The sequence below is a fragment of the Blennius ocellaris genome (genome assembly GCF_963422515.1).
Source record: "Blennius ocellaris genome assembly, chromosome: 1".
NCBI lineage: Eukaryota > Metazoa > Chordata > Actinopteri > Blenniiformes > Blenniidae > Blennius > Blennius ocellaris.
This window is the reverse complement of record NC_137650.1, coordinates 6937917-6963387: the sequence shown is the minus strand read 5'-3', so window position 1 is coordinate 6963387 and position 25471 is coordinate 6937917. Positions and strand designations below refer to the sequence as shown.

The window sequence follows — 25471 nt, the reverse complement described above, 5'->3', positions numbered from 1 at the left end:
AGACTCCTCCCACAGTTTAGCAGCTCTGCTCTGGCACATGGCACCACGAGAGGAAGTACTTCCTCCTCTTCCCAAGATGAGCATGTGTGGGCGGAGCCAGTCCAGCTCACACAGGCACAGCAGATTCTGAATGAAGCTGCTATGATCCAATATTCAAATGGCGGGAAATTAAGCTTGATTTGGGGCAATAAACTTTGAATACAATGTTTTTGGGCCAATGACACCATGTGGTGTTAAAAAAAAACTGTATATTATGACCATTTTAACCTATTTGTGGAAAGTCTGGCTTCATAAACAAAATCCAGAATCAGTCCTTCTGTGAAGTTGCAGCACTTCATGTCAGTCTGTCATCGTTGAACATTTTATTTTTTCAGTTGACCTAAACAAAAAGTTTGATTCCAGAAAGGACACCTTGTAGTAATTTCTGAATTATTTCCCAAGTACCAATTTATTAAATGTCAGAAATGTGCAAATTAAAAACTGCAGAAACTTTTTTTTTTGTTTCCAAGGTGACATCTCTTCAGAAACATGATTTCACTCTCAAACTCCAAAATATTCAGCTTACAAGGGCAGAAAACTAAAAACCGAGAAGCAGAAATGCTGGAGGTTCACTATTGAGATTATTTTACTGATGAATGAGATCGGTTTTGGCTCGAAATGCGCTAAAATGGACTTAAAGTTGACGCATTGCCACACTGCACTCATACATTGAAATGAAAACAGACTTTGTTTCACTTCGGGATCATTTTCTTCCACAAAGAGCTGGTTGGTTGGATCATTTGAATAATACCTCTTGGAAAAATGGAGGTTCCACCAAGCTTCAGTCTCATGAATTTGTTTCAACAGGGTGAATCTCAGTTTTCACACACATGTTCGACCAACCTGTTTTAGTCTGATCAGACGAGCTCCGACTCCTTTGTGACAATCAGGAACTGGCGTCGGATGAGGGCGAGAGGTTCCGACGACAGTGTCGGTTTTGCTCGTGTATGTTTTCAAATCTGTTGTTTGTGAAGGAAAAGTGGAAACGACACGCAGGAATTTGAAGTGTGTGGTGAAGCAGTTACTTATTTATCTCCTCCAAGTAGCAGCTGTGGTTTGCTGGTCTTCAGCCATGAGCATAAAGCTCATTTGCTGATTTGGTTGGACATTGATCACATGACCAGGGTCAGTGTTTGAAACAAGCAGGAAGTTCCACTGATCAGAGCAGAAGATGAATGTTTGTCTCGACTCCATGATGCACACCAGCGTTGACCATTACCTTTTATAGCCGGCAACTTTTATTGTTTCACTTAGTTTGTAGGTCAATAGGAAATTATTGGTTGAAGCCGGTTGTCGTCAAATTTACTGACTCGCATGCAAAAAATACAACATACATTTCAAGCAAAGTGACAATGATCAAGACTGAGGACTGTTAACTGCACCACAATCACTTGGTGCAATAATGAAAGTGTGACACAGATGTTCCACCAAACCAACCTTTCCAGGTGTTTTTCTACCGAATGTGCAGCTTTAGAGTTGCGGGGTTCCATGTGAGTGACCTGGTGGACCCCGAGGCCGCCGTCTGATGTCACCGTGCATACCTTACAGTGGCGGAGTTGCCCCCCCCCCCCCCCCCCCCCCCCCTCTCTCTTATGTCAACCAGGAGCTCAATTTGTGTGGACGGAGGCAAAGAGAGACTTCTGGGACTGTTTGATGCACCGTGAAGAGAATAATACCTTTCCTCCTTTTGCTTTTAGCGCCACTTCAGCCCATTTCTTCCTCTCCTCCGTATTCTATTTCTTCCCGTTCTTTTACCGCATTCTGCTCCCATCCCCCCTCCGTCTCTTTCTCTCTCACTTTATCTCCTCTCTTTCTCTCTCCTCCCCTCCCCTCTCTTTTCCTCGAGTATTCTTTCCTTCCACTCGCCTCCCCTCCTCCTCCATTCGCTCACCTCCTTGTCAGTCACCTTCCATGCATCTCTCTCTCTCTATTTCTCTCTCTCATCACACAATCACATCTCACCAAACACCAAAACAATCCAGCACTTTCCATCCTCGTGGCCTCACTTGGCGAGTGAAAGATGCCGGGAGGAAGCGCTGCACAGATGAAACCCAGAGAAGACCCAGCAGTAGATAAAGGAAGAGGGACAGACGGGGGAGAGGCAGAAACAAAGGCGGAGGATGACAGACTAGAGACGGGAGGAAGGAGGGCGAGCGAGGCGGGAGGCAGCCTGGCGGATCCATAATCCCAGACTGTAGAAGACGTTGATTTGATTTTTGTTGTTGTTTCTGTCTGTCTGTGTGTGTGTGTGTGTGGAGCTGGTGACTTTGGGGGGGGACTTGTAACCATTTGCTAGCAGCCTATGGAGGAGATGAGGAGCTTCTCTTCTAACCTGCCTCCACATGCTGGTTGGAGGGAGAACATTTAGTTTGTTTGTTTGTGTCTGCACTGTCTGCTGTGACCAGTCACTACTGAAACTGTGCTGAAGAAGAAGAAGCAGGAGGAGGAGGAGGAGGAGGAGGAGGAGAGTAATGTTGGCCCCGCCTCCCCTCCCCTCATCCCTCATGTATAAATAGGAGTGGAACACAGCCTATTCTCACTCTCAACACTGGCAGTGAAGAATGAGATCGTTGAAGCACCTGAAGCCTCACGGCAGGAGGAGTGTGGTGAGTTCACTGGCCCTCGTACGCATGTGAAGTGGTGGTTTCCTCATGTGCAGCGCTGGGCGACATGGGTGTGATGTCATCGGGGCCGTGAGACCGGAGGGAAGCTGCCTGCGGGGATGCTTCCATTTCCTCTGCGTTATTTTTGTTTGTTTGTGAAGTTATTTGTATGTTGTGTTGACCTCCTCCTAAATGAAGACTTGTCTCTAGTTCAGCTCGCTCTCTGTGCTCCGTTGCCGTTTCTCTCTCGTGTCACTTTCTGCTGTTTGGTTCAGTTTATCTTTCATTCTGTCATTTTCTTTCCTCCCGTCTTCTTCTCGTTGTTCACTGCCTCTCTCTCTCCTCTCCCTCCCTCTGTCTCTACATATCTTTCTCTCTTTCTTCCTCTTCCTCTTGTGCTCTTTTGCCTGCTGCCTCACACTCACCCTCTCACTCTTTCACTCAGCCCCCCCTCCTTCCCTTCCTCTCTCTCTCTCTCTCTCTCTCTCTCTCTCTCTCTCTCTCTCTCTCTCTCTCTTTCTCTCTCTCTCTCTCTCCCTCCCTCCCCTGCCTTCCTCCTTCTCTCCTGCACACCCTCCCTTCTTGTCTCTGCTTCACTCTTCCTCTACCTTCATTTTCTCCTCTTCACTCACCTCCCCTCCACTACTCTCTCTCTCTTGCTCTAAGCGTCCTCTCTCATTCCCTCCCTTCCTCCCTGTTTTTCCCTCATTCACCCTCAATTCTCCCTCTTTCTTTCTGTTTCTGTCTTCTCCAGTGGGTTTCTATTTTTCCTTATCTCCTAATCTGAGAACAGTTTTCTTCATTCTCTTGGACACTAAAGTGCAAGATGAGAGATCAGGAGGCCATCTAATCCCTCACAACACACACACACACACACACACACACAGCCATACATGGTTAACACGCTGGATTAGGATGCTGCCTTTCACAGTTCCTGTATCTCAGTCACCAGATCTGAAGCTTTGCTTCTGGACCGACTTCATTCAGGTTGACTGCCGGTACGAGAGGATTGATTTGGGAATAGGTTCGTCTCTGTGGGAGGAAATGTCTGTATTTTCGCATCCTTCCTGGTGATGCAATAAGTGGCTCTTTGAAATCACAATCACTGTCTCTCTTCTTGGCTGAAACAAAACAAAACAACATTTTTAATTGGCTGATGAGCTTGGACCCCTTTTTGAGTGATGTAGTTTAAGTTTTTTCAAAGCATAATCATCACTTTCCTGTCTTTTAAAGTTACTCAAGCAGAATTTTTTTTAAAAACATATTTCACATAGAAGGTCTCACTTCTGCACAGAGAATAAACCAGAAGAGAAAACGACACCATCACCACTCATTCCCAACCCGCAGTTTCCCAAGTCGATCACACCAGAGTCTGATGTTTTGACAAACAAACTGGAATTTTTAGCCATGAAACTGTATTTTCATTTCACTCGCTGATGTCGTCTTGTGAAGCCTGCTGCAAGGGTTTGTGGGAAATCAAAGATGGTGTTGCAGCAGCTCAAGCGTCTTAAATGTTGTGAAACTGATGGTTGCTGATTTCCCCAGTCCAGCTCGAGGTCTGGAGCGATCTCGTGTACAAACTGCATCTTTGGGAGGTTCATGACTTCAACATGTCAACAAACCAGGGATGGAAAATTAAAATGCATGTTTTTCTGAGTGTAATGAGGAATTTCTTTCAGGAAGCTGTCGACGACATATTGTAGATGTACAGCAACAACTAAAACCGGATCCTAAGTATTTTCATGTTTCCTGTGTGGAATCTGGTCGAGGAACTTTACCTGATTACTTTTCTTGGAAGACTGAGGTGTGGTGTTTTCTGGCTGAAACTACGAAACTGACCTTTGCTAAAAACAGTGAGAAAGAATCAAACGGTGAGATGAGATGCGTATTTCTGCGAACCGTTTGTTTGACTATCTGCCCGTGTGCTTCTTTGTGTTCCAGGAGGAGGCGAGCCGGCGCCTGGGTAGATGTGAGCCCAAGGTAATGGCCAGGCTGGTGGACATAGGCACACAGACAGATCCAGTAGTCGTGCTGTCCTTGGCCCAGGCTGCCGTGCTAGGTCTCATCTCCCAGAATGAAGTGTTTGGAGCGACCATTGCACCCAACGGCTTCTACACCGGCGAACCCAAGGAGTCCCCCGCACCCCCAGTAGACGGCGTCGACTACGAGTACGCGGACCAGCTCATCGGAGCCAACGGAGATTACCTCGGAGACAACTTGGGGGAAGACGGACAGATGCAGCCCAGCTGCAGCCAGAGGAGGTGGCAGCAGGGGCCTCCCCAGCACCCCGACGGGAAGCTGGTTGGCCCGGATCGACACGGCCTCCAAGGCACCGACGTGCCCTCCTCCCATGTGAAGGGGGAAGGGGTGGCCTCCGGGATGTCCTCTTGTGTCCACATGCTGAACAATATGGCCCCCCGGGGCGGCCTGGTGCAGGTGGACCCGGCCAGCCTGAGGAGCAACAACAAGGGCTGCGTCGATTGTGAACGCGACCAGCCGCAAGTCAACGCTCACGGCCACCCTCCCCCCGCCCAGGTGCCCCACCGAGGAGCGGAGCAGGGTCACCGGGTGCTGCAAGGCCAGCGCCCCATGGGGGCCCACGGGCGAGGCGGACGGGAGGACGAAGAGGACGTGGAGCACCCGGGGAACGCGATGATGAAGCCCACGCAGCAAGAGGAGGCGATCAGCAGCTACTTCCAGACCAGCGAAGTGGGAAGCTACGACTCGGCCGAAATGGGCATGGGCGCCGAGTACGAGGACAACAGCCAGGGCATGATGTGGACAGACGGCGGCGGCGGCGGCGGGGGAGGGGGGCAGCATCAGCCGCCGCCGCACCCCCAGCCCCCTCGCCGGCACGGCGGACGCAGAGTGGACAGACTGGACATCAACATCCAGATCGACGAGTCCTACTGCGTGGACGTGGGCGACGGCCTGAAGCGCTGGAAGTGCCGCATGTGCGACAAGTCCTACACGTCAAAGTACAACCTGGTCACGCACATCCTGGGCCACAACGGCATCAAGCCGCACGCCTGCCCGCACTGCGGGAAGCTGTTCAAGCAGCCCAGCCACCTACAGACCCACCTGCTGACCCACCAGGGCACGCGTCCCCACAAGTGCACCGTCTGCAAGAAGGGCTTCACCCAGACCAGCCACCTGAAGAGACACATGCTGCAGCACACCGACGTCAAGCCCTACAGCTGCCGCTTCTGCCGCCGCGGCTTCGCCTACCCCAGCGAGCTGCGGGCGCACGAGGTGAAGCACGAGCGGGGCCGCTGCCACGTGTGCTCGCAGTGCGGCATGGAGTTCCCCACGTACGCCCACCTCAAGCGCCACCAGACCAGCCACCAGGGCCCCCACACCTTCCAGTGCACCGAGTGCAACAAGTCCTTCGCCTACCGCAGCCAGCTGCAGAACCACCTCCTGAAGCACCAGAGCCCGAGGCCTTACACCTGCTCCCAGTGCGGCCTGGAGTTTGTGCAGCTCCACCACCTGCGGCAGCACTCGCTCACGCACAAGGTACCGACACGCCGACACTTCCTCTCGCGCTTCCCGGCCGCTCCAGTGTCCTCTGTCGCTCGCGACACAATCGAGGGTCCTATCAGATCACCCAAAGTGTGGCCACACCTCTTCAGTCTTCTGTCTTCTGTCCTTTACTCATAGAGATTTGAGGTGAAGTAAACTGGAAAGCTCATTTAGCTTGGCAGACATTCGTCATCCGCTCTATTTATTTTCTTTCATTTCGTCGATTATATGTTGTGATGGAACTCTCAAGAATTTTGTTGGGCCAAAAAAGTCCTGTAAACAGGTCTGAATGACAATTTATTCTCTCAACTGTTCAGCAGTGTATGCTCCAGATGCGTGTCCAGAAAAGTCCATTTTAAGCTATAAAAGACGCACCTTCATGTAAACAGACTCAAATAGTCCTTATCCTCCAAAGAAAATTTGTTCCAGCCGCACATTTTCTATTTTGCATACGGTGTGGTTTTCCCCTTCGCGACGGCTCTGACCTCGTCGTTGCAAAAGCGTCACGAGCATCAAAAAGCAGTTCGAGAAGCAATAAATCACAGAGTAGATTGTTGCGTTTGCACAAAGCTTTTCAATCTGCGCACCGCGGAGCGTCGTCACGTCCTCCTCATTACAGCCCCCGTCTGAACGGAGTGTAATTGCTCAGCGGCCCCGGCTTGCTGTACACACAGTCACACAGGTGAGGAGGAAGACGAGGAAGACGAGAGGAAGGGAGAGGAAGGGAGAGGGTGCTCGGGGATCACAAATCCCATTTCATTTAATAAAGCACCGCACTGTTTTCTCTGCAGATGGATGGAGGGGGAGTAGATGGGGATCCCACACAGGGACAAATGAGAAGCTGCATTAGTGAGGATTTGCTCAAATTTTGATGTCCACCGGGGGAACGGCAATCCAAAGCCTCGCTGGCTGGTGGAGCCGGAGGAGAGGAGAGCCGAGGGGTACTCTCCACGGGGAGAGCGTTCTCTTTTGTGGCTGGCAGTCAGCCTGTGCTGTCCATTCACTGCTCCCTCTGGTGGACGGCGCCAATGCCGAGCTGCACAGGCAGACCGTGGGCGGACGGACGGTCTGACACATTTGTCCGCTCACACAAACGCCGTCTCTCAACCGATCGGCAACCCTGCGCCGCACGCCGGCCCGTCTCCACGAGCTGAACGGCGCCCGGCCGGTCCCGCCCCCCGGCAGACGGTCACTCGGACCAGCCGGAGGCCTCGCATGTTTGTGACCCTGCTCCTCCGTGTTTTAAACGTCTCCCGCGGGTGAGAGCGTGATAGGAGCGGGGGAAAGGCGGTGGGAAAAATGTTTCATCCATACCGAAGGAATTTGTTCCTCCGGACCTAAGATGGCTGCCGTAAAGTTTACGGTCAGAGTTGCAGATTGTGTAACGCCGTGTCGGTGCAGGCCATTATTTTTTTTTAACCCTGAGGAGCATGCATTTAGTGCTCGTGGCTGCCAAAGTCTTTTTAAAGGTTGTTGAAAATCAACAAAATCTGGAGCGTATCCACACGACTGTAAAGCAGAGTTTGATCCAACGAATGTGTGACTGAAGTTTGAAACTTGCTCTTTGAACTGTATACTTGTAAAGACATGTATTTATTTAGTTGAAATCAAATTAGTGACTAAATGAGTCCCAATGGCTCATTTTAGTAGACATTTAAAGAAAACCCCTAATGGTGTGGGAAGACCATAAACCTACTATCATAAATGTCAAATTGCCACTCATGTAGTCTAAAAAGCAAGTTAATATTTGATGCTAAGTTTGAACAGACAAGGGAATTAAACAATAAGCCAAATGAGTAACACAAGGTGTTCTTTTAGCACGCATAATTGCACCTTTTGATACCTTTCCAGCAAAATCATTGGCAAAGTAAGACTTTTTAGTCTGTGTGCTTTCAATTATTGTTTGTGTCTTGTGGTAAGCGTGTATATATATATATATATATATATATAACTCACACAAGGCCATTCACAGTGCTTTACAGAGGAATATAGGTAATACATTAAAACAAGCTGAATGAGAAGGGAATAGAAAGGAGGATAAATAAAGTCTTTTTAAGAGAAAGGTAGTGGGAAAAAAAGTCAAATCTAGTGTTGACTGGAAAGCCTGTGCAAATAATATTGTTGTAAGACCTGATTTTACAAGAAGTGAGTGTCGGCGGTCCTCAGTTGTTCAGGAGGTAGGAACTATAAGCTGCTCCACCTTGTTTCTTCTGACTCTGGGAACATAGACATGCTCTTGGCTTACTAGAGAAGAGTTATGTGAGACGACATGAACTTTGGAATATGCGACTCTCATTCAAACGCCCAACGCAGAAACGCAACATCACTAAAATGTAACATGCAGCTTTTAAAAGTGTGAATCTCTTTGGCCAAGAAGCCTCAAACAATGTCCACTGCGTTCATTATGCACTAATCCGCCATTAATGATGAAGCAGTGTGATTTAATGTCTCCAGACAAATAAGACTCGGCCGTGATATGAAGCAATGTTCCCCTGAATGCGTATTTTCTGTGACGAATCACCTCTCGTATGATCCACAGCAGCGATTGTGAACACGGCTCCTGCAGGACTTTTAAATTGATAACATTAATTAAGTTGAAAACTGGAGGCTCTATTCACCCCTGGAAGGCTCAATTTACTCCGTCCTCATGCTCATCTCATCTCTAGCCTCCAGCAAATTAGGCTATAAGACTTCTTTTTCTTTTTTTCTTTTTTTTTTGGGATGGATCATTGTTTTTAAAGCATAATAATTAAGTAACTGGGTTAATTTTCGCCCCGACACAATGACCCGAGACGTAGAAACTATTTGATCACGTAATACAAACTTGAAACGGCTGAGCTCTTCCATTTAATTCTAATTTCTCAGGCGAGTTGTGAACCCTTTCATTATTATTATTATTATTATTATTATTATTATTATTTCTGGTGATTTGTTAGCGAGTTGATTTACTTTTCGCCACCCACACACGTGAGAGGGTGTCGTTCTTGGAAAGTGCAAGGCTCACCGGATCTGGAGATATTGGTGTCAAGCTCACATTAGACTGTTTATGACTTCAAATGTAGCACTTGGGGTTCATTGCGATCTGATTCCCTCTGTGAATGCCGCATGTTCCCGCCGTCTGATATCCCTCGACGCTTGAAAGAGCAAAACCTCTTACAAAGGTGACGCGTTTGTCGTGACTGACCCGTCTCCCCCGTCTCCCCCGTCTGCGTCTCGCAGGGCATGAAGGGCCACAAGTGTGAGGTGTGCTCCCGGGAGTTCACGCTGTCGGCCAACCTGAAGAGGCACATGCTCATCCACAACAGCGTGCGGCCGTTCCAGTGTCACGTCTGCTTCAAGAGCTTCATCCAGAAACAAACGCTCAAGACCCACATGATCGTCCACCTGCCCGTGAAGCCGTTCAAGTGCAAGGCGAGTGTCTCCGCCCCGCGGCCCTCTGCGTGTTGATTAAACCTGCTAGCTCAACGCTAAGAAAAGAACTTTTCCAAAACCCGATGCTCATTTTGTCGTGTGTTCCTCAGGTATGCGGCAAGTCTTTCAACAGAATGTACAACCTGCTGGGCCACATGCACCTCCACGCCGGCAGTAAGCCCTTCAAGTGTCCTTACTGCACCAGCAAGTTCAACCTGAAGGGAAACCTCAGCAGGCACATGAAGGTCAAGCACGGGATGGACGTCTCGCCTGAAGGACAAGGTGAGTCCCGCCAGCTTTTCTCCTTTTTGTCCTTTTTACTAACATTTTTTTATTTATGTACACATTTATACATGTGCAAGTACACTATTACCATTGGTATTATTATTATTATTATTATTAGTATACTATTACTATTGGTATTATTATTATTATTATAAGTATACTATTACTATTGGTATTATTATTATTATTACTGATATATATATATATAGTTATTGCTACCATATTGTTATTGTTATATTATTGTTACCATTATTAGTAGTACTATACACGAGTATTATACACTATTACAGATTGTTATTATCTGTATTATTGTTATTTTTATTATATAATGCCTACTTCTAATGGCTCTGCCACTGCACCTTACTATCTATTTATTTATCTTGCTTTTATCTCGTGCTTATTTCTAAGTGCCCATGTTCCGTTCTGTGTTTTACTTTATGTCTTATACCCAGATATTTTTATTTTTTTATTTTTTACTTTTATTCTATTCTATTGTATTTTATAATATTCCTAGGTACCAGATTGCCGCAACAAAGCAATTTCCCTTCGGGGATGAATAAAGTAATTATCTATCTATTTAAGCTGTACGGTGAATGTGTCACTGAGATGGATGCATAAAAATAAACCCTGTGCAGCAGCGATGACATGCAGGCGTTTTATGTCTGGGGTTTTTTGTGTGTGTCCAGTATCAGGAGGTCTCCGAGCCACAGTGTTTCAGATTAACTGGTTTCCCTGTTAACTGGTGACCGGCTTCCTCTGGCGTCTCCCTTTTCACAGCAGATGTTAAAAACCTGAACTAAATCTGTCGCTGTCCTGGCGAACGTCGTTAACTTAAAGTTTAAATATCGTACCATTTGTTTGAGCTGAGTGAGTCACCAGTTAACATGGGCACCAGTGAAGCCGAAACACTGGACAGTAAAGGGTTGGATGGATGCGGTTGGCTCAAAGGTCACAATTTGTATGGTCTTTGATAAGAACTCAGTAAGCAAAGCTTTGAAAAGTCTTTGATCTTTTCCAGAAGTTCTTCCCGACATGGAGAGCCAGGGGGATTACGAAGGACAGAACTTTGGCTTCACGTCGCCAGACAACATGGACAATGGAGGCTCCCAGAACCTCACTAAACTCACCACAGCCAACATGGAGGACATGGAGGAGTACTACAACTTCGGGAAGGATACAAGCAGCTACTCGACGCCGTGAGCGTTGGCGGACCGTGGGCACACGTTCATTGTCTTGTTTTGGAATACGACTTTTGTTCGGGAAGGCGGAAGGACACGGCGAAGCCGCCGCGGAGGTTTGGGAGACTGTGGACAAGGTTTTTCATTCAGTTCTTAAGTTCTTAATCCAGAAGAACCAGACCCGACGGACTGCGCTTCCAGACCGGGAAGGAGGAACACTTCAAAGGAAAAAAACATTTCAACGGAGACTCTGAAACTGCCGGCGTGGTCCGGAGCTCCCGCTTTTGTTTTGGGATTTCTACGCCTGTCGACTCTAAGACTGTCGGTCACATGTGTGTGTCGTGTGTGTGCATCAGTTCATTGAGGGAAAAAAAAAAAGAAGAAAAGTTACAGTTTCGGAGTCATCGGTTACATTCAATGTGATAAGAATTTTAGTTTTTTGGTTTTTTTTGCCATCATTTTCATTCACAACCAATATATGCCCTTATATTTTTGACTGAAAGTGCCAGATTGTTGCAGTTGAGCTCCCACTGCGTCGGCTATTTACTCCCCATATATCCCAGTTTTTGAAAACCTTCATCGGTTTGAATGCTCTTACTTCCTAATTGTAGTTCCTGGTTCCGGCCACACCCTTAGTTGATGGGGTTGCTTTGTCTCAGTGGTCAGCACACTCCACCACCAAAGTCTCTTCTGCCCCCATGTGGGTAGAAACCAGAGAACGACCCCCCCCCCCCCCCCCCCCCCCGGGCCCCTTGTCACTGTACAAAACAGTTCTGCCACGTGCAGCGTGTTCAACCCCCGTTAACCCCCCCCCCCCCCCCCCCCGTGTCGTGACTTCTACTGCTCTTAGTTTTTGAATTTCTGAGTGAACAATGCAAAGCACTTTTTTTTTTTTTTTTTTTCATTGAAACCCGTCGTTTTTTCCCCCGTGAGCGTCTGTGGCTGGAGCCTCGAGGAGAAGAGCCGGGGGGGGGGGGGCGCCGCCGCACACTGCCCCGTGTGCTTCCTCACCAGGTTCCTGTAAACGGGAGATTTTCCTTCTCAAAGTTCCGTGTGGCGGTGTCACTACAAGTACAAGTTCAAGGATGAGCAGTGGAAAGTTCAGGTCCTCTACACTGTTTATAGCTCGGCTCTCTTTACGTCAGGACTGGTTTCACTTCACTTTTAATTCAGGTCTTTTTTTTTTTCTGCCTTCAAAGGAGAAAAGAAAAAAAAAAAAGTAGATCTGAAAGAAGAAAAAAAAAATCCAAATCTGTTTTGGAGGTCCTGCTTGGTGAGTCTCTGAAGGGATTGAAAGTGAAGTGCTCCTCACCCTGCCCCCCCCCCCCCCCCCCCCCTGTCCTGCCATGCAGGTCAGCCTCCATATGCACACGGAACCGGAGGGACGGTCCACTAGTTCTTTTTTTTCTGAGATGAGAAATATTCAAACTGAGACCTCATGGAACTTGACCCATGACTTATTTAATAAAGGTTCTCTAGTTAAGTTGTGGATGTTCTACTGTTGTCGCTGCTGTTTTCAGGTTCTCTCTCTCTCTCTTCACGTGTCGAGTCTGCTTCAGGAAGGAAGTGGGATATGAATTCTTCTTTTTTAAACTAAACACCTGATGGACGGCCACTCTGAAACTGGATTCAGCATTCGAAGCCACAAAATCCACATTTCAGCTTCCAAACACCCGCCGGCTGCCGCTGGCGCTTGATCTCAGCTGTTCTGTTGTCATTAGTCCCTAAAGTCATTCTGTTTTCTAGGAGCCGATGTTTTGCGAATCCCCGGTGCTGGAAGTACTGGACTGTAATACCCACTGGAAAATACCTACACTCATGCTCCCTAAATGACAGCCACTCATAGCTGAGTTTCCCCAAGTAACTAGTAACTACTACTTTTTAAAAAGAGGAACTTTTAGTATCTAAAAGTCTCTTCAATGCTGTGAGCTGGACGAAGTGCAACACGAGGTATTAATGATGTTTTGACCAGAGCAGAACTTGCCAACAGCTTATAAACATTAAAAAAAAAACACAATAAATGAACTTATTGTGCACATGTTAAAAAAAAAGTACTTTTGAAGCCAGTCACTTTTTGTTGAATCCAGCGTTTCAGCTCCTGCTTTATTTGCTTTATTTGCTTTATTGATTTAAACGTGGATCAGACTCTAAGAGTCAAAGCAGCCTCAGTGACTGAGTGTTTTCACTCTTTTCATGTTTAACCATTAAATCCTTTTGCACTTGGAACAGTTTCGAGGAAGACATCTCAACCCTCTCGTGTGCATTAAAGTGAAAATAGTTACCTAAAATCCTCACAACTGTTATCTAACAACTTTTTTTTTTTTTTTTGTTATTTTGGTGCAAAATTCAAATCCTATGAAGAACAGGTATGATGGGTTGAGGTAATCCTCTCATATGTTCAATATGACCTTGTTCTAATGATCTCACTTCTTTAATCGATGGATCCTTATCAGAGGTACGTGTGAATGTGTGTCTGCCTGCTGGTGGACTGGTGGACTGGCGGTGGACTGATGGACTGGTGGTGGACTGATGGACTCGTGGACTGGTGGTGGACTGATGGACTGGTGGTGGACTGATGGACTCGTGGACTGGTGGTGGACTGGTGGGAGACTGGTGGTGGACTGATGGACTGGTGGTGGACTGGCGGTGGACTGGCGGTGGACTGGTGGTGGACTGGTGGACTGGCGTCCCGCCTTTAGACCAGCGGTCATCTGGCTCCGGCCTCCGACAACCTGCAGCAGGACGAAGACGGAAAGATTCCAGAGCGACATCAGTGTGAAGACGCCTGTAGGAGTTTGCTTTTCTTTTTTTAATAATACATGACGTTGACACTAATATGCCGTCCCGTTGATTAGACTGGATCTTATTCAGGCCGGCCATTGAAAAGCTGCCGGTGTCTCTGCAAAGACATAACCGTTGGGTCAGACGGGAGATGTGGGGTAAAGGTTCTCCTCCACTGACGCTCCGCCGAGTGCACATTATATATGTTTTGCTCAGAGATACGGCTTTTTTTTAAGGGTGCAGATGCTATTAAGTGACAGATTGTTCAGCGCTTCCAGGTAGAATGTCCTTCCAGAAGAGAGTCTGTAAAGAGGCGGGGGGGTGAAGAGGTAATCTAAATGCTAATTTGTGGTCATTTTCAGCGGCACCTTCGTCATTTTCTTTTGACTTTTCTCATGATTTGAGGAGAAAAGAGCAGGAGGCGGACTTTCTCCAGTCAGTGGTTACTTTTAGAGTGAATGTCTGTCAAGACTCTGGAGATTTAAACGATTCGCAAACCAGCAGCAACAAAAACAAGCCAGTGTATTTTTTTTTTAACCTCTTAGAATTCATATTTTATCTTGTCAAGAATATTCATGAAGAGGAAAAACCAGGCATCCCAGATAAAAAAAAAAAAAAAACAACTATATTTGCACAATATAGTCAATGCACAAAACTGGTGATTGTCTTCCTGGTATAAATGGGTTTTTCCTTTGCAAGAAACCTGAGTTACTCTGCTTTTTATACAGACTAAAACAACCAGCAGTGTGTGTGTGTGTTTCAGATCAGAAGTGTGAGTAAACCAACATACTAGCCTCTTGACAGGGTCTGTGGACGTTTGGCTGAAGCTGCTCAGCTAAAAAGCTTTGCCAAAACTCCCCGTCAGGTTGTGGCCCCCTGCTGGTGCAGAACACCGCTCATTGTCCTGCAGGGCTGCGCGCATATGATGGCTGCTGAACGAGTACAGTGCTGCATGAATGCTCTGCTGGACAGACGCTGCTCTCGGCAAGCACATGAGATTAAAGTGGAAAGTGTGTGTGTGTGTGTGTGTGTGTGTGTGGGGCTTAATTTATTAGTGATTCTTAAGTGTGACGTCTGGTTTTTTTCCATTTAGCTGAAGCCCCCCAACATACGCATCCCAACCCTGCCCACTTAAAATGTTACCCCCCACATCGTTTCGTCGGTGCTGACTCGTGTGTTTTCAGGGAAAACCAACAGTCAAGCGCGGGGGGGGGGGGGGCGTTTCTACACACAGTGTGTTATCAAGTCATTAGACTGTACTTCATTACTTCAATTTTACAGACTGTTCCCTGAGGAGACGCTCTAATTTAATCCGAAAGCCTGAAACTAAATGACACCATAAGTTAACATTGCCATTAATAACAATTCATAAAGTATAATCACTCGATTTGTTCAGTATAAAATGCAAAGCAGAGACCCACGTCAGCAAAATGTCGTCGAGCAATGAAACCTCAAGAAAGGCATGAAACACAGCAAATGGGCTTTTTTTTTTTCTTTCTTTCTTTCTTTTTTCAGGAATGGATATAAATGTTTGTACAAAAAGAGTAAAAACAAGTTTCTAAATCCACAGAAATGAATCTCCCGCCGCTGGCAGCTGTGACTCCCCAACGTCCTTCATTTGCCCAGAGCTCTGTCCAGGTTGGTCCTGATGGCATCCAGGAAGTCCGACGTGTTGACGTAATGTTCGTTTAGCTTGCAGCTGCAACAGACGACGGCAGAGTAACGGTTAGCGTTGCAGGGAGAGAGGAGAAAGAGCGTCCCGTTAAAGTCCTAGTGAAATGAAAATTCGACCTCCAAAACACTCTGACTGTCGCTTCTAGGGACATTTTTATGCTAACTGGTCCAAGGGTAAAATGTTAAAACACGGCAATCTGTGAGAAAATAGCCGATAGACAGCGGTATTTCCTCTGCTGGGCGGAGCTTCTGACAATAATAGAGTGACGTCACTGGTTGTGCACACGCCCAAGTTGTGTTTACATTATGGAGGATCAGAGTTTTGACCACGAAGAGGCTGAATTTAACCATATTTCATCATCATCCTCATTTCAAACCCAGTGATTGATGAAGAAGACCCAGAAGGGTCGTTCTGCCATCGGTGACCCCGTCTGGAACATGTTTGAGGAAGAAGACGCTTCGTCCTCCATTCGTTCTCGTCTCCTCGCCTCAGCAGCCGCCAGTTTTCACCTTTGAGGCTTTGAGGCTCCTGACTTTTGGTCAGAACGACCGGCTTCCTGGATCAGTTGAAGCGCTTTTCCCACTGTGCGGAATCACCGAAGATGAGTCCAGGTATTACTTGATCATCTACTAGCCGCCTGAGCTCGCGGCTCCCGCTAGCCGCGCGAGCTAACAGTAGCCGCTCCCGCCGCCTGTGCTCCTTTTCTCCTCTCTCGGTCTCTTCCAGGCTCAATCTTTCATCAAGGCTCATAAAACGCCGACTATAACTTCCAAACACTGTTAAAACTTGGATATTTAAGAGGGAAACAAGCCGATATAAACACAACAGACGGAGATCTGCACAACTCTTGACGTCACGCCCACGAAGAAGGATTCCCCCGACTTCCTCGGCTGGAGATTCAAAATTCAAATAACTTTGTTATGCGACAACAGTGGTGGGGCAGAGTCGGAGGAACCTTAGAAGTAGAACCCCAACTATCGTTTTTTGCAAAGTAGTGTTTTACATTTCACTAGGACTTTAAAGGGTTAGGGGGTTAACGAGCACTCACTTGGCCAAGCCGTGGATGCAGCCCGCCAGGTCTTTGGTCATCACGCCGCCCTCCACCGTCTGCACACACACCTTCTCTAAAGTCTGGGAGAACCTGGAGAACCGCCATTGAAAAGTGTGTGAGATCACATGGAACGTGCTCTGAATGGAGGCGGACGAGGTGGGAGGACGACGTACTGCATCAGGTCTGGATTCCCATCCAGCTTCCCTCGGTGCTCCAGGCCTCTGGTCCAGGCAAAGATGCTGGCGATGGGGTTGGTGCTGGTCGGTCTTCCCTGCAGGGGAGTGAAGTAGGAGGAACGACAGATGAAATTGATTCTTACTCAAATTCCTACACTATTGATGAGATGTGCAACATTTAAAACCATCCGGCCCTGAAAAGCACCGGAACGGCTTTTCGACACTTTCACTTGGGCGTCGTTGGTCCAAAAACGTCGTATTAAAAGTTCATTGCTTTTCCTCCATTTTCATCAATTTTTTATAAATTGGATCATAGCAGCTGCATTCAGAATCTGCTGTGTCTGTGTGAACTGGACTGGCTCCGCCCACACATGCCCATCTAGGGAAGAAGAGGAAGTACTTCCTCTCGTGGTGCCATGTGCCAGAGCAGAGCTGCCTGATTGTGGGAGGAGTCAAAGGGAGGAGCCTATCTTGATTGTGATTGGCTAAACCCCCGATGACACTAAATAGGGTTTGATTTCTGATTGGCTGGTTGGAGCAACACACTTTTTAAAACCTGGAACAAACCAGGAGAGAGGGGACACACTTTGTTCTCTTCTGGGGCGTCGTTCCAGGTCTGGAGACGATTATTACTGCTGGAAAACTTTTAGAAAATGAATTTTGCATAATACGATCCCTTTAAAAAACAAAGAAAATCTAAAAAAAAGGGGCATAATTCAGATGGTTCTCTCGCCCGAACATTAAAATAAATCCTGGCACTCCAAAATCCTAGGATGGTTAAACCGATTCGAGCTTCTATCCATCTGAAATAAAGAGGCCATTGTGTCTCTCCTGCAGACGATGAAGACAGCTAACATTTCACTAATAGCCGCAGGCATGAAGTTTGAGCTTCTAATAGATTTGGGAAAAGACCTTGGTGTTTTGTGCAGTTTCTCAGAAGAGATACTGTTCCCTCAAAACCTTTAATTTCCAGAAAAACTAAAGGAACTATAATAACGCTGAAACTGAAAACCATGTTGTAATGTCTAAGTGATGAGGCTTTATGCAGGGGGGGCAGCTCATATTTGGTGTATTTAGAATTCTAAACCTGTTTAATGCAGCAGTTTACATTAGTTCCACAGAGGCAGGTGAAAAACTGCATTTTGTCCCAATATTTCTGACCACCTCATCATCGCAGTTAAACGGCAGGATGAGTTGGTGGCTCTTACTCGCTGGTGTTCTCGGTAGTGCCTGGTGACGGTGCCGTGAGCCGCCTCGGCCTCCACCGTCTTCCCATCAGGACACACCAGCACCGACGTCATCAGTCCCAGAGAGCCAAAACCTGGACACACCGGAGCGTCTCCATGAAGGACACAACAAGCACACTCCTCCTCCTCCTCCTCCTCCTCCTCCTCCTCCTCCTCCTCCTCCTCCTCCTCCCATTTCAGTGGACCTACCCTGAGCCAGAATGTCCGACTGCACATCGCCGTCATAGTTCTTACAGGCCCAAACGAACCCTCCAGAGGACTTGAGGACCTGGGCCACCATGTCGTCGATGAGCCGGTGTTCATACCAGATCTTCAGCTTGTCGAAGTCCTTCTTGTAATGTCTGGAAGAGGGAGAATCGTGAAGCTCGAACCATTCGATAAATGAATCAGTCCATAAACTCTAGATTGCTAGCGCTTCAAACATAAGATGAGTCTCCTCAAGAAAGTTTATATTGCCATTGTTGCGTCATACTTCTCAAAGATCTCTTCAAAGATGTCTTTGAAGCGACCGTCGTAGGCCTTGAGGATGGTGTTCTTGGTGCTCATGTACAGAGGCCACTTCTTCTGGATGGCGTACTGGAAGCAGCTGTGAGCGAACCCGGTGATGGACTGTGACCAGGAGCACAGGAACACACGTTTAATTCTCCTCTCATGTTTTAACCTCGCCTGCGTTTTGTGTCTAATTCCATGTGCTTGAACGTCTGAGACGACCCTTCCTCACCTCGTCAGTGTTGTACATTCCCATCCCGCAGCCGCCGGCCTCGAAGTCGTACACCTCCCACTCCCGCTGCGCGCCTCCGTCAGCCGGACAGAACACCATCTTGAACTTCCCCGGCGTGTTGACGACGAAGTCGGTGGCTCGGTACTGCGAGGTCAAACGTAGAATTGGGATTCCGCTTTGGGTGGATCTCTGGAGGCGAAGGAAAGTCGCGTTACCTGATCCCCAAAGGCGTGTCTGCCGATGGTGATGGGTCGAGTCCAGCCGGGGACGAGACGGGGAATGTTCTTACAAAGGATGGGCTCGCGGAACACGGTGCCACCCAAGATGTTCCTGATGGTGCCGTTAGGACTTCTCCACATCTTCTTCAGTTTGAACTCTGGAAAGAAAATATGACCCTGTTATCTATATATGCTGTGAAGCGATTTTAAACTAAACTAGAGCTACACTCGGTAGAGCGCAGACCTCCACGAACGCCACATGTTTGCGGAACCGTGTTAGCATCACAAGCATGATAGCCGTTAGCTCATATCGATGCTAACTGGCTAGGTAGGGCAGGGAGCTGCATCACTGTGTGAAACACTGAGCAGGGAGCGTCTCCATGGTGACAGACACTGATCTCCTTTAACCCTTGGATGCACAACCTACCAATACCTACACTCTTCCACAAGTGGGGTCAAAAATGACCCCAATTCAAAATCAATGCGTTTTGGAAATATACTGGGTTGTTATTCTTCAAAATCTTTAAAACAAAGAGTTGCAATATTTTCATATTCTAAGTATTACCCAAAAAACATGTTTGTGACATGAGACCATTTGTATTTTTATTTATTTTTTCATTAATTTTAAGAAATTGCAGTTTTTGTATCATGACCCCACTGTTCCATAAGCAGTTCCTATGGAATCTTCTATGAAACTTTAATTCTTAGCAACTCTGACGGTCCCACTTACACATCTGATGTCATCTCTCACATCTGATGCAACTTTGACTGTCAATAGTGTCCCACTTACACACGTGATGTCAGCAATCTCACATCAGATTGATTCAACTTTTCATTTTAAAGATGTTGAAGAAAAACAACCTGTGGGGTCATTTTTGAATTAGTACTTGAATGATGAGAAATTATCGCTGAAGATTTCGTGCAATTGTGGCGAGTAGTTTTGGTGAAAAGTTGCTAAAACACATACAAAACAAGCCAATTAATAAATACTCTCAGACGAAAACACGACCTTCGTTGGCAAAGCTCATTAAAAGATCCGCGATCGCGCACAAGTTCTGGATGAACTAAGGTGCTCAAAGATGCAGTGCTGGACTTTCTGTCTTCCGCCCAAAATATTTTATTTTCTCATTTACTGATATAAAATCTATACTCGAATAATTTGTGATCAAAATGATTGAATGTAATCATGCTGTGCAATTTCTCCTGCTGCATTCTTCCCGATAAATATACATCACATCAGAATTAAAACTTTGCGAACATCTGTAATTGTTTCAGTTTTGATAAGAAAACTTGGTCTATGTACGTTTATCGTGGGTGACATTAAACAGGGGAGTTACCACAATCTGCAGGGCTTTCAGAGGGCGTGAAGACAGAACACACTTCACTAAGTAGGGGCCTGTCCTCGAGAAATTTAGAAAAAATAAACGGTAAATGGTGCATTCTAATGCATTGTGGACGACGAAATACAACATCGTGATGTGATAAATTATAAGACCAGTTGATATTGAATGAACCAAAAACAAAATAATATGTTATGTAAGAGGCATACATATATAAATTATATAAAAGCACATACCTGAACCAATATAAGGAGATATATATATATATATAATATCTCCAAATATACACATGTATATATTGTATACAAAATATATACTAAATAAAATGTTACTTCAGGGACCACATACAGCCTAGTTTCATCTTGAATGGGCCGGACCAGTAACATATTGTTATATTAATTATATTGTAATATATTATATATATATATTATATTTAAATTTACGCTTCAATGCTATTCTTTGCTGTGGCCACACTGTTCATGATGAAACTGCAGAATGTTGCAAGATCTAACAATCTGTACTGAAAATGACTACAATCTCAACATAAAGTAGATTTTAATCAAACATTCTGCTGCAAAACACAGTAAAATGTCCAAAAAAATAACTCCTACAAACTTTTTAGAAGCAGTGCAGTTGCTTTTTTTGAAAATTGACCGTCGAAATGACGGCTGGACGGCTCGCGTCCTAAAACTGTACACGTATTGGGAACTTCACCGTCGATGCATCTCATCATTAGGAGCTTAGATAATCTACTCAGTGACTGTGTTCCGACCACAACCAGCCTGCTGGACGGGCCAATCCGCCAGGTGTGAAAAATACAAGAACAAAAAATGCTCCCGTCCTATGGGACGACTGCATTTCAAACAAATTCCTATTTCTCTGAATAAATAGCCATAATGCCGATACGAATAGCCGTTCTTGTCCAGAACACATTCCTCTCACTGACCCTCGACTCGACCCTCGTCGGGGGTGATGGTGGCACATTTGACGGCCACGTTGTATTTCATGGTCGCCAGAGCGGAGTCGACGGTGACCTGGTCGTCCGTGTGGTCTCTGTAGGGCAGACCCAGGTCGAAATACTTCAGCTGGACGTCCACGTGGGGCAGGATGAGCTGGACGACATGTTTGCATGGAGTTATTCTTTGATTTTGGGGACATGAACCTCCCCACCGCAAATCGTCGGACGCAACCAAGTTCCACTTACCTTTTCTTTGATGAACTCCCAAATGATGCGCGTCATCTCGTCACCGTCCATCTCCACCACCGGCTGCTCCACCTTGATGCGCGCCGTACCATCTGAAGGTTTGAGAGAGCTTATCTTTAGTAGCGGAGAAAGACTTAACGGAACGGGAAGACGTGACAGCTCTTCCTGCCCTGATCACTTCATGGACACTCTGCAGAGTCTTCATGTCTTCTTCTCATGTTACTTTCTTTTTTTATTAGCTAAAAATTACAAGTCCTACTTCCTGCCGGTTGGCATAATCATTTCTTCTATATGTGATTTGTGACGCTGGAAGTGATGCAGTATTTTCTGGAGTGGCTTCGTCTGAATAGCATTTGATGACTGACCTCTTCAATGAGGACTCCTTTTATTATTAGCATTTTATTTGTTCTCAGATGGTACATACTGGTATATTTTAATATGCAAGTCACTTTTTGACTATTGGTCTATTACCACGTGAAACAACATGTTCGATCTCCACAGCTGGCCGGTCACCGCCGTGGGCCCTTGAGCACTGCCACCGGGAGCAGTAGTGGGAGTCCACTACCATCGTATTACGTAACAAGATCGCCCAGAGTGCCCTGATGGTCAAATAGTCTGAGACCACATTTACACGTACCTGGGTTTTTACAATAACTCATATTTCTACCTCTCCACTTACAAACAATTCTTCATTGACACTCCTGGTTCAGAGCTGCTATGAGCAGCCGAACCTGTAGGGGGCAGTGTAACGAGAAGCATGAAGCCATGATAGCCAATCAGAGTCTTGGGTAAAAAAAAACAACACATCGTCACAAATTGTGATGTAAATATCCGCCTAACCCTCCTTTAGACCGGGGACACAGAGTGTATCCAGACCTCCGCTGTGGCCGGAGTTTTTACAAATCGTTTGTGGAGAGTCGTTTATGTGTAAATGCACGCAGAGAAATACAGTTTTGTTTTTTTTAAATACGCGGGCATGTATGAATGTGGCCTGAGGAGCAGCTGGAGTCCCGAGTCTGAATACAGACCTGCGGCTGCGCCACATCGATGGAAGAAAAGTTCTATTCAAGTTTCTGTATTTAACAGCTGTTTGTAAGTGATGTGATCGAAAGCAGAGGCACTGATTAGATGACACACACACACACACACACACACAGACGGCTCAGATAAGAGTGGACACCCTGTACTGATCGGCAGGTATTGAAGTGTGACTCACCTGAACGTCTGCTGCCAGTTTCACTTTATCTCAGGAGAGTCAAACTTCAGGCCTGACAGCTCCCATCCTGCCAAACCACCAGGCAAGGTGCTTATATAGGCTTAATAGGAGGGTTTTTTCATATATTTCACTGTATGTTTTATTAAAATTGACTTTATGTTGACCCCCCCACACACACACCTTTGTTTTTTCTTTGCTTAATTATTTCTTTGATTTTAATTTAAGACTGTATAGTAATGTTATTACATGATTACATGGCAATCGTCACTTGAGAGACATGCAACAGTCTGTCTGCACTTTGTGCACCTTGCTTCTTCGTACCTATTATTTATTGGTTTTTATTTGCATATGTGTGTGTTTGTTTCATGTACTTTTGTGACTTCCAATGCCCACTATTGTCGTGATGTGACTATAAGAGACTGTCAACAGATTTTCATTGTACTTCATGTCTGCTCACAATAAAGTTGATTTCCGTTGGAAGACGAGCTTCGGGTCACTCTCATTCTTTAGGTTTCTTTTTTGTTTGGGTTTTTTTTTACATGGTATTGGTCTGGTATCAGTACCAGCTTTGAGTTTCCTCGGTCTCATTGACTCGGAAACAACACCAGTGGTAAAAACCCAGCATTGGGCTGTGATGTGGCAACAACAAGCAGATTTATTGTGCTGCCCTGGCACCGGTTCACGGGGGTTTACGAGGCTCTCAGAGGCAATGACCTTGTGGGTTTATCAGAGGATTGATAACATTCATTACCTGGCCGGGCCCTTTCCGAACCCGAGACACGTCCCTTCAGCTCTGCAATGTTGCATTGCTTTGATTCATTTCTAGTTTCTTAATGAATGAAACCGTCTAAAACGAGACTCTGCGGATCGACTTCTGTAGGAATGATTCATCGTTGGCAGGATTCCAGTGTGAACACAGGTTTGGTTCAGTCACAAAGTCTGTGTGTTTGTGTGTGTGTGTGTGTGTGTATGTGTGCGCGCGCGTGTGAGACTTACACTTCCTCCGGGACGCTGCCGGTGAGACCACCGCCGGGTTCAGCGTCAGTCCAGCGGCTGCGCTCCTCAGGGCCGTCAGGTAAGCCGCCATGGTCCCTCGGCTGTTCACGAGCGCCGCCGAGCCTCCGCTTCTGCTGTTGAATGGACGTCACGTGACAAAGCTGCAGGTGAAGTCCGGTGGGGCGGTGACGTCATAACGTGGGCGGTAATCAAATGTAGACGTCGGCGACCGTACATACGAATGTTTATACAACACAAATATAACAAATTAATACTTATGCACATTTTTAGAAAATAACCTTTTGTAAAAACGAAAATGTAATTTTTTTTTATTTATTTATTTTTTTTACGGTTTTTAAACTAAACTATGGACTGAAGTTTTGAATTATATGAATTATATATAAACTAAAAATTGTCGTAAAAGCATAGTTGCATATTATATGAAAAATAAAGACTTATAATTCATCATGGATTTAGTCATTCAAACAGGACATTTCAAATTCAATAATGTATATTTGCAAAGGTAAAGTCAAATTTTGTTAAGTTATTGAAATCAAAGAACAGATAAGATTGAAACACACAAAAAGTAATAAAACTGTTGATGTGTTTAAAAGAAGTATTACAAAAACAATAATGAGACCCATTGATGCCCCATTTGTATTTTTATTATACTGTTGTCATTAAAAAATATTTGTCATTCTCATTTATATTTCTTATAGTGAAAAACGTATTTCATCCCGTACACCGTGAGCCACAACAAAGAAAAACTTTAAAGTGTAAATTTAAAGGTTATTAAGGACATAGTTTCACTGCTACGGCCCACTTAGGACCACGTTTCTTCCAAAACATATTTGGTGTTTGGTTCGTTCGATAACAACACGATTTGTTCTCGTGGCCCTTCAAAGAGAGGACACCTGTCTTCAGAGGACACTTGCCCTTGGTTTTCAGGGTGTCCCCACATCAGACGGTTTATAGCAGGGGTGTCAAACTCATTTCAGTTGAGGGACCACTTCCACCCTAATCTGACCTCTGGAGGGCCGAACACGTCAAACAGAACATATTAAACTGCAGATATGGACAAATGTCAAAGACTTTCCTTCTTTTGATCCTTTTGTAACTGCAAGATTTTGCCAGTCTATTCTGAAATTTACATATTAAAGTTAATCAGATATTATATTTGCACAAAAAAAAAAACCCTCAGTCACCTGTATCTGGATATATCATATTTTTATTCAGGATTAAAACATTTTGTCATCATCTGGACATTGTTTTGAGTTTACATGTCTAAAGTATCATTTCACATAAATTGGACACCTTTATTGTGAAAGGTGTTGTGTTAGGTGACCTCCACAGATGCATTCATTAATTCTTACCAAGGGCGGTTTTGAATGTCATTTTTGCCAATCTGGGGTTTTTAGATCAGCCTCTGTCAGTTTTCATATTTATACTTAACAAAAAAATCACATGGCCGGATTAGATCCTCTGGCGGGCCGCTTCTGGCCCCCGGGCCGCATGTTTGACACCCCTGGTTTTATAGTAAATTTTAAAAGAGATGTGGCCTCACTGAACTCCCCAGGCAGTGTGCTTTTATTTTGAAGCCCGGAAGTTTCCTGCTGTAAGGCTGTGATTGGCTCACAGTGACCGGCACTTATTCTGCTTTCACCACTTGTCTTAAACTTCTTTCGTTTTATTAAAAATTTTTTCCTGGTTTGTTTCATGTTGGATTATCACATTGACTTTGACAGAAGGGACGCTGCCGTTTGACAACATTCAAGCAAACTTTATAAAGAATAAAATCCAGAAAAACG

General features: G+C 45.7%; 2 protein-coding genes across 2 annotated transcripts in view; one reads left to right on the top strand and one right to left on the bottom strand.

Moving 5' to 3' along the window:
- LOC308134573 (uncharacterized protein) overlaps positions 1–11822 on the top strand; it is a 28399-nt gene extending 16577 nt beyond the window's left edge. The window contains exons 2-5 of the mRNA XM_080502347.1: positions 4584–6158; positions 9384–9575; positions 9686–9857; positions 10879–11822. Of these exons, the coding sequence (XP_080358473.1) occupies positions 4626–6158; positions 9384–9575; positions 9686–9857; positions 10879–11060 (2079 nt within the window). The 5' untranslated portion in view covers positions 4584–4625 and the 3' untranslated portion in view covers positions 11061–11822. The remainder of the gene's footprint in view (positions 1–4583; positions 6159–9383; positions 9576–9685; positions 9858–10878) is intronic.
- A 3562-nt stretch (positions 11823–15384) lies between these two features.
- Positions 15385–23777, bottom strand: LOC308130743 (isocitrate dehydrogenase [NADP], mitochondrial-like). Its single transcript, XM_080497187.1, has 11 exons — positions 23664–23777; positions 21452–21543; positions 21194–21359; positions 18905–19065; positions 18690–18833; positions 18441–18577; positions 18158–18309; positions 17930–18042; positions 16719–16816; positions 16543–16635; positions 15385–15518 (listed from the first exon to the last, which is right to left on the bottom strand). Exons 1-11 carry the CDS (start codon positions 23752–23754, stop codon positions 15434–15436), a joined length of 1332 nt encoding a protein of 443 aa, XP_080353313.1. The 5' UTR covers positions 23755–23777; the 3' UTR covers positions 15385–15433.
- Between the last annotated feature and the right edge of the window lie 1694 nt (positions 23778–25471).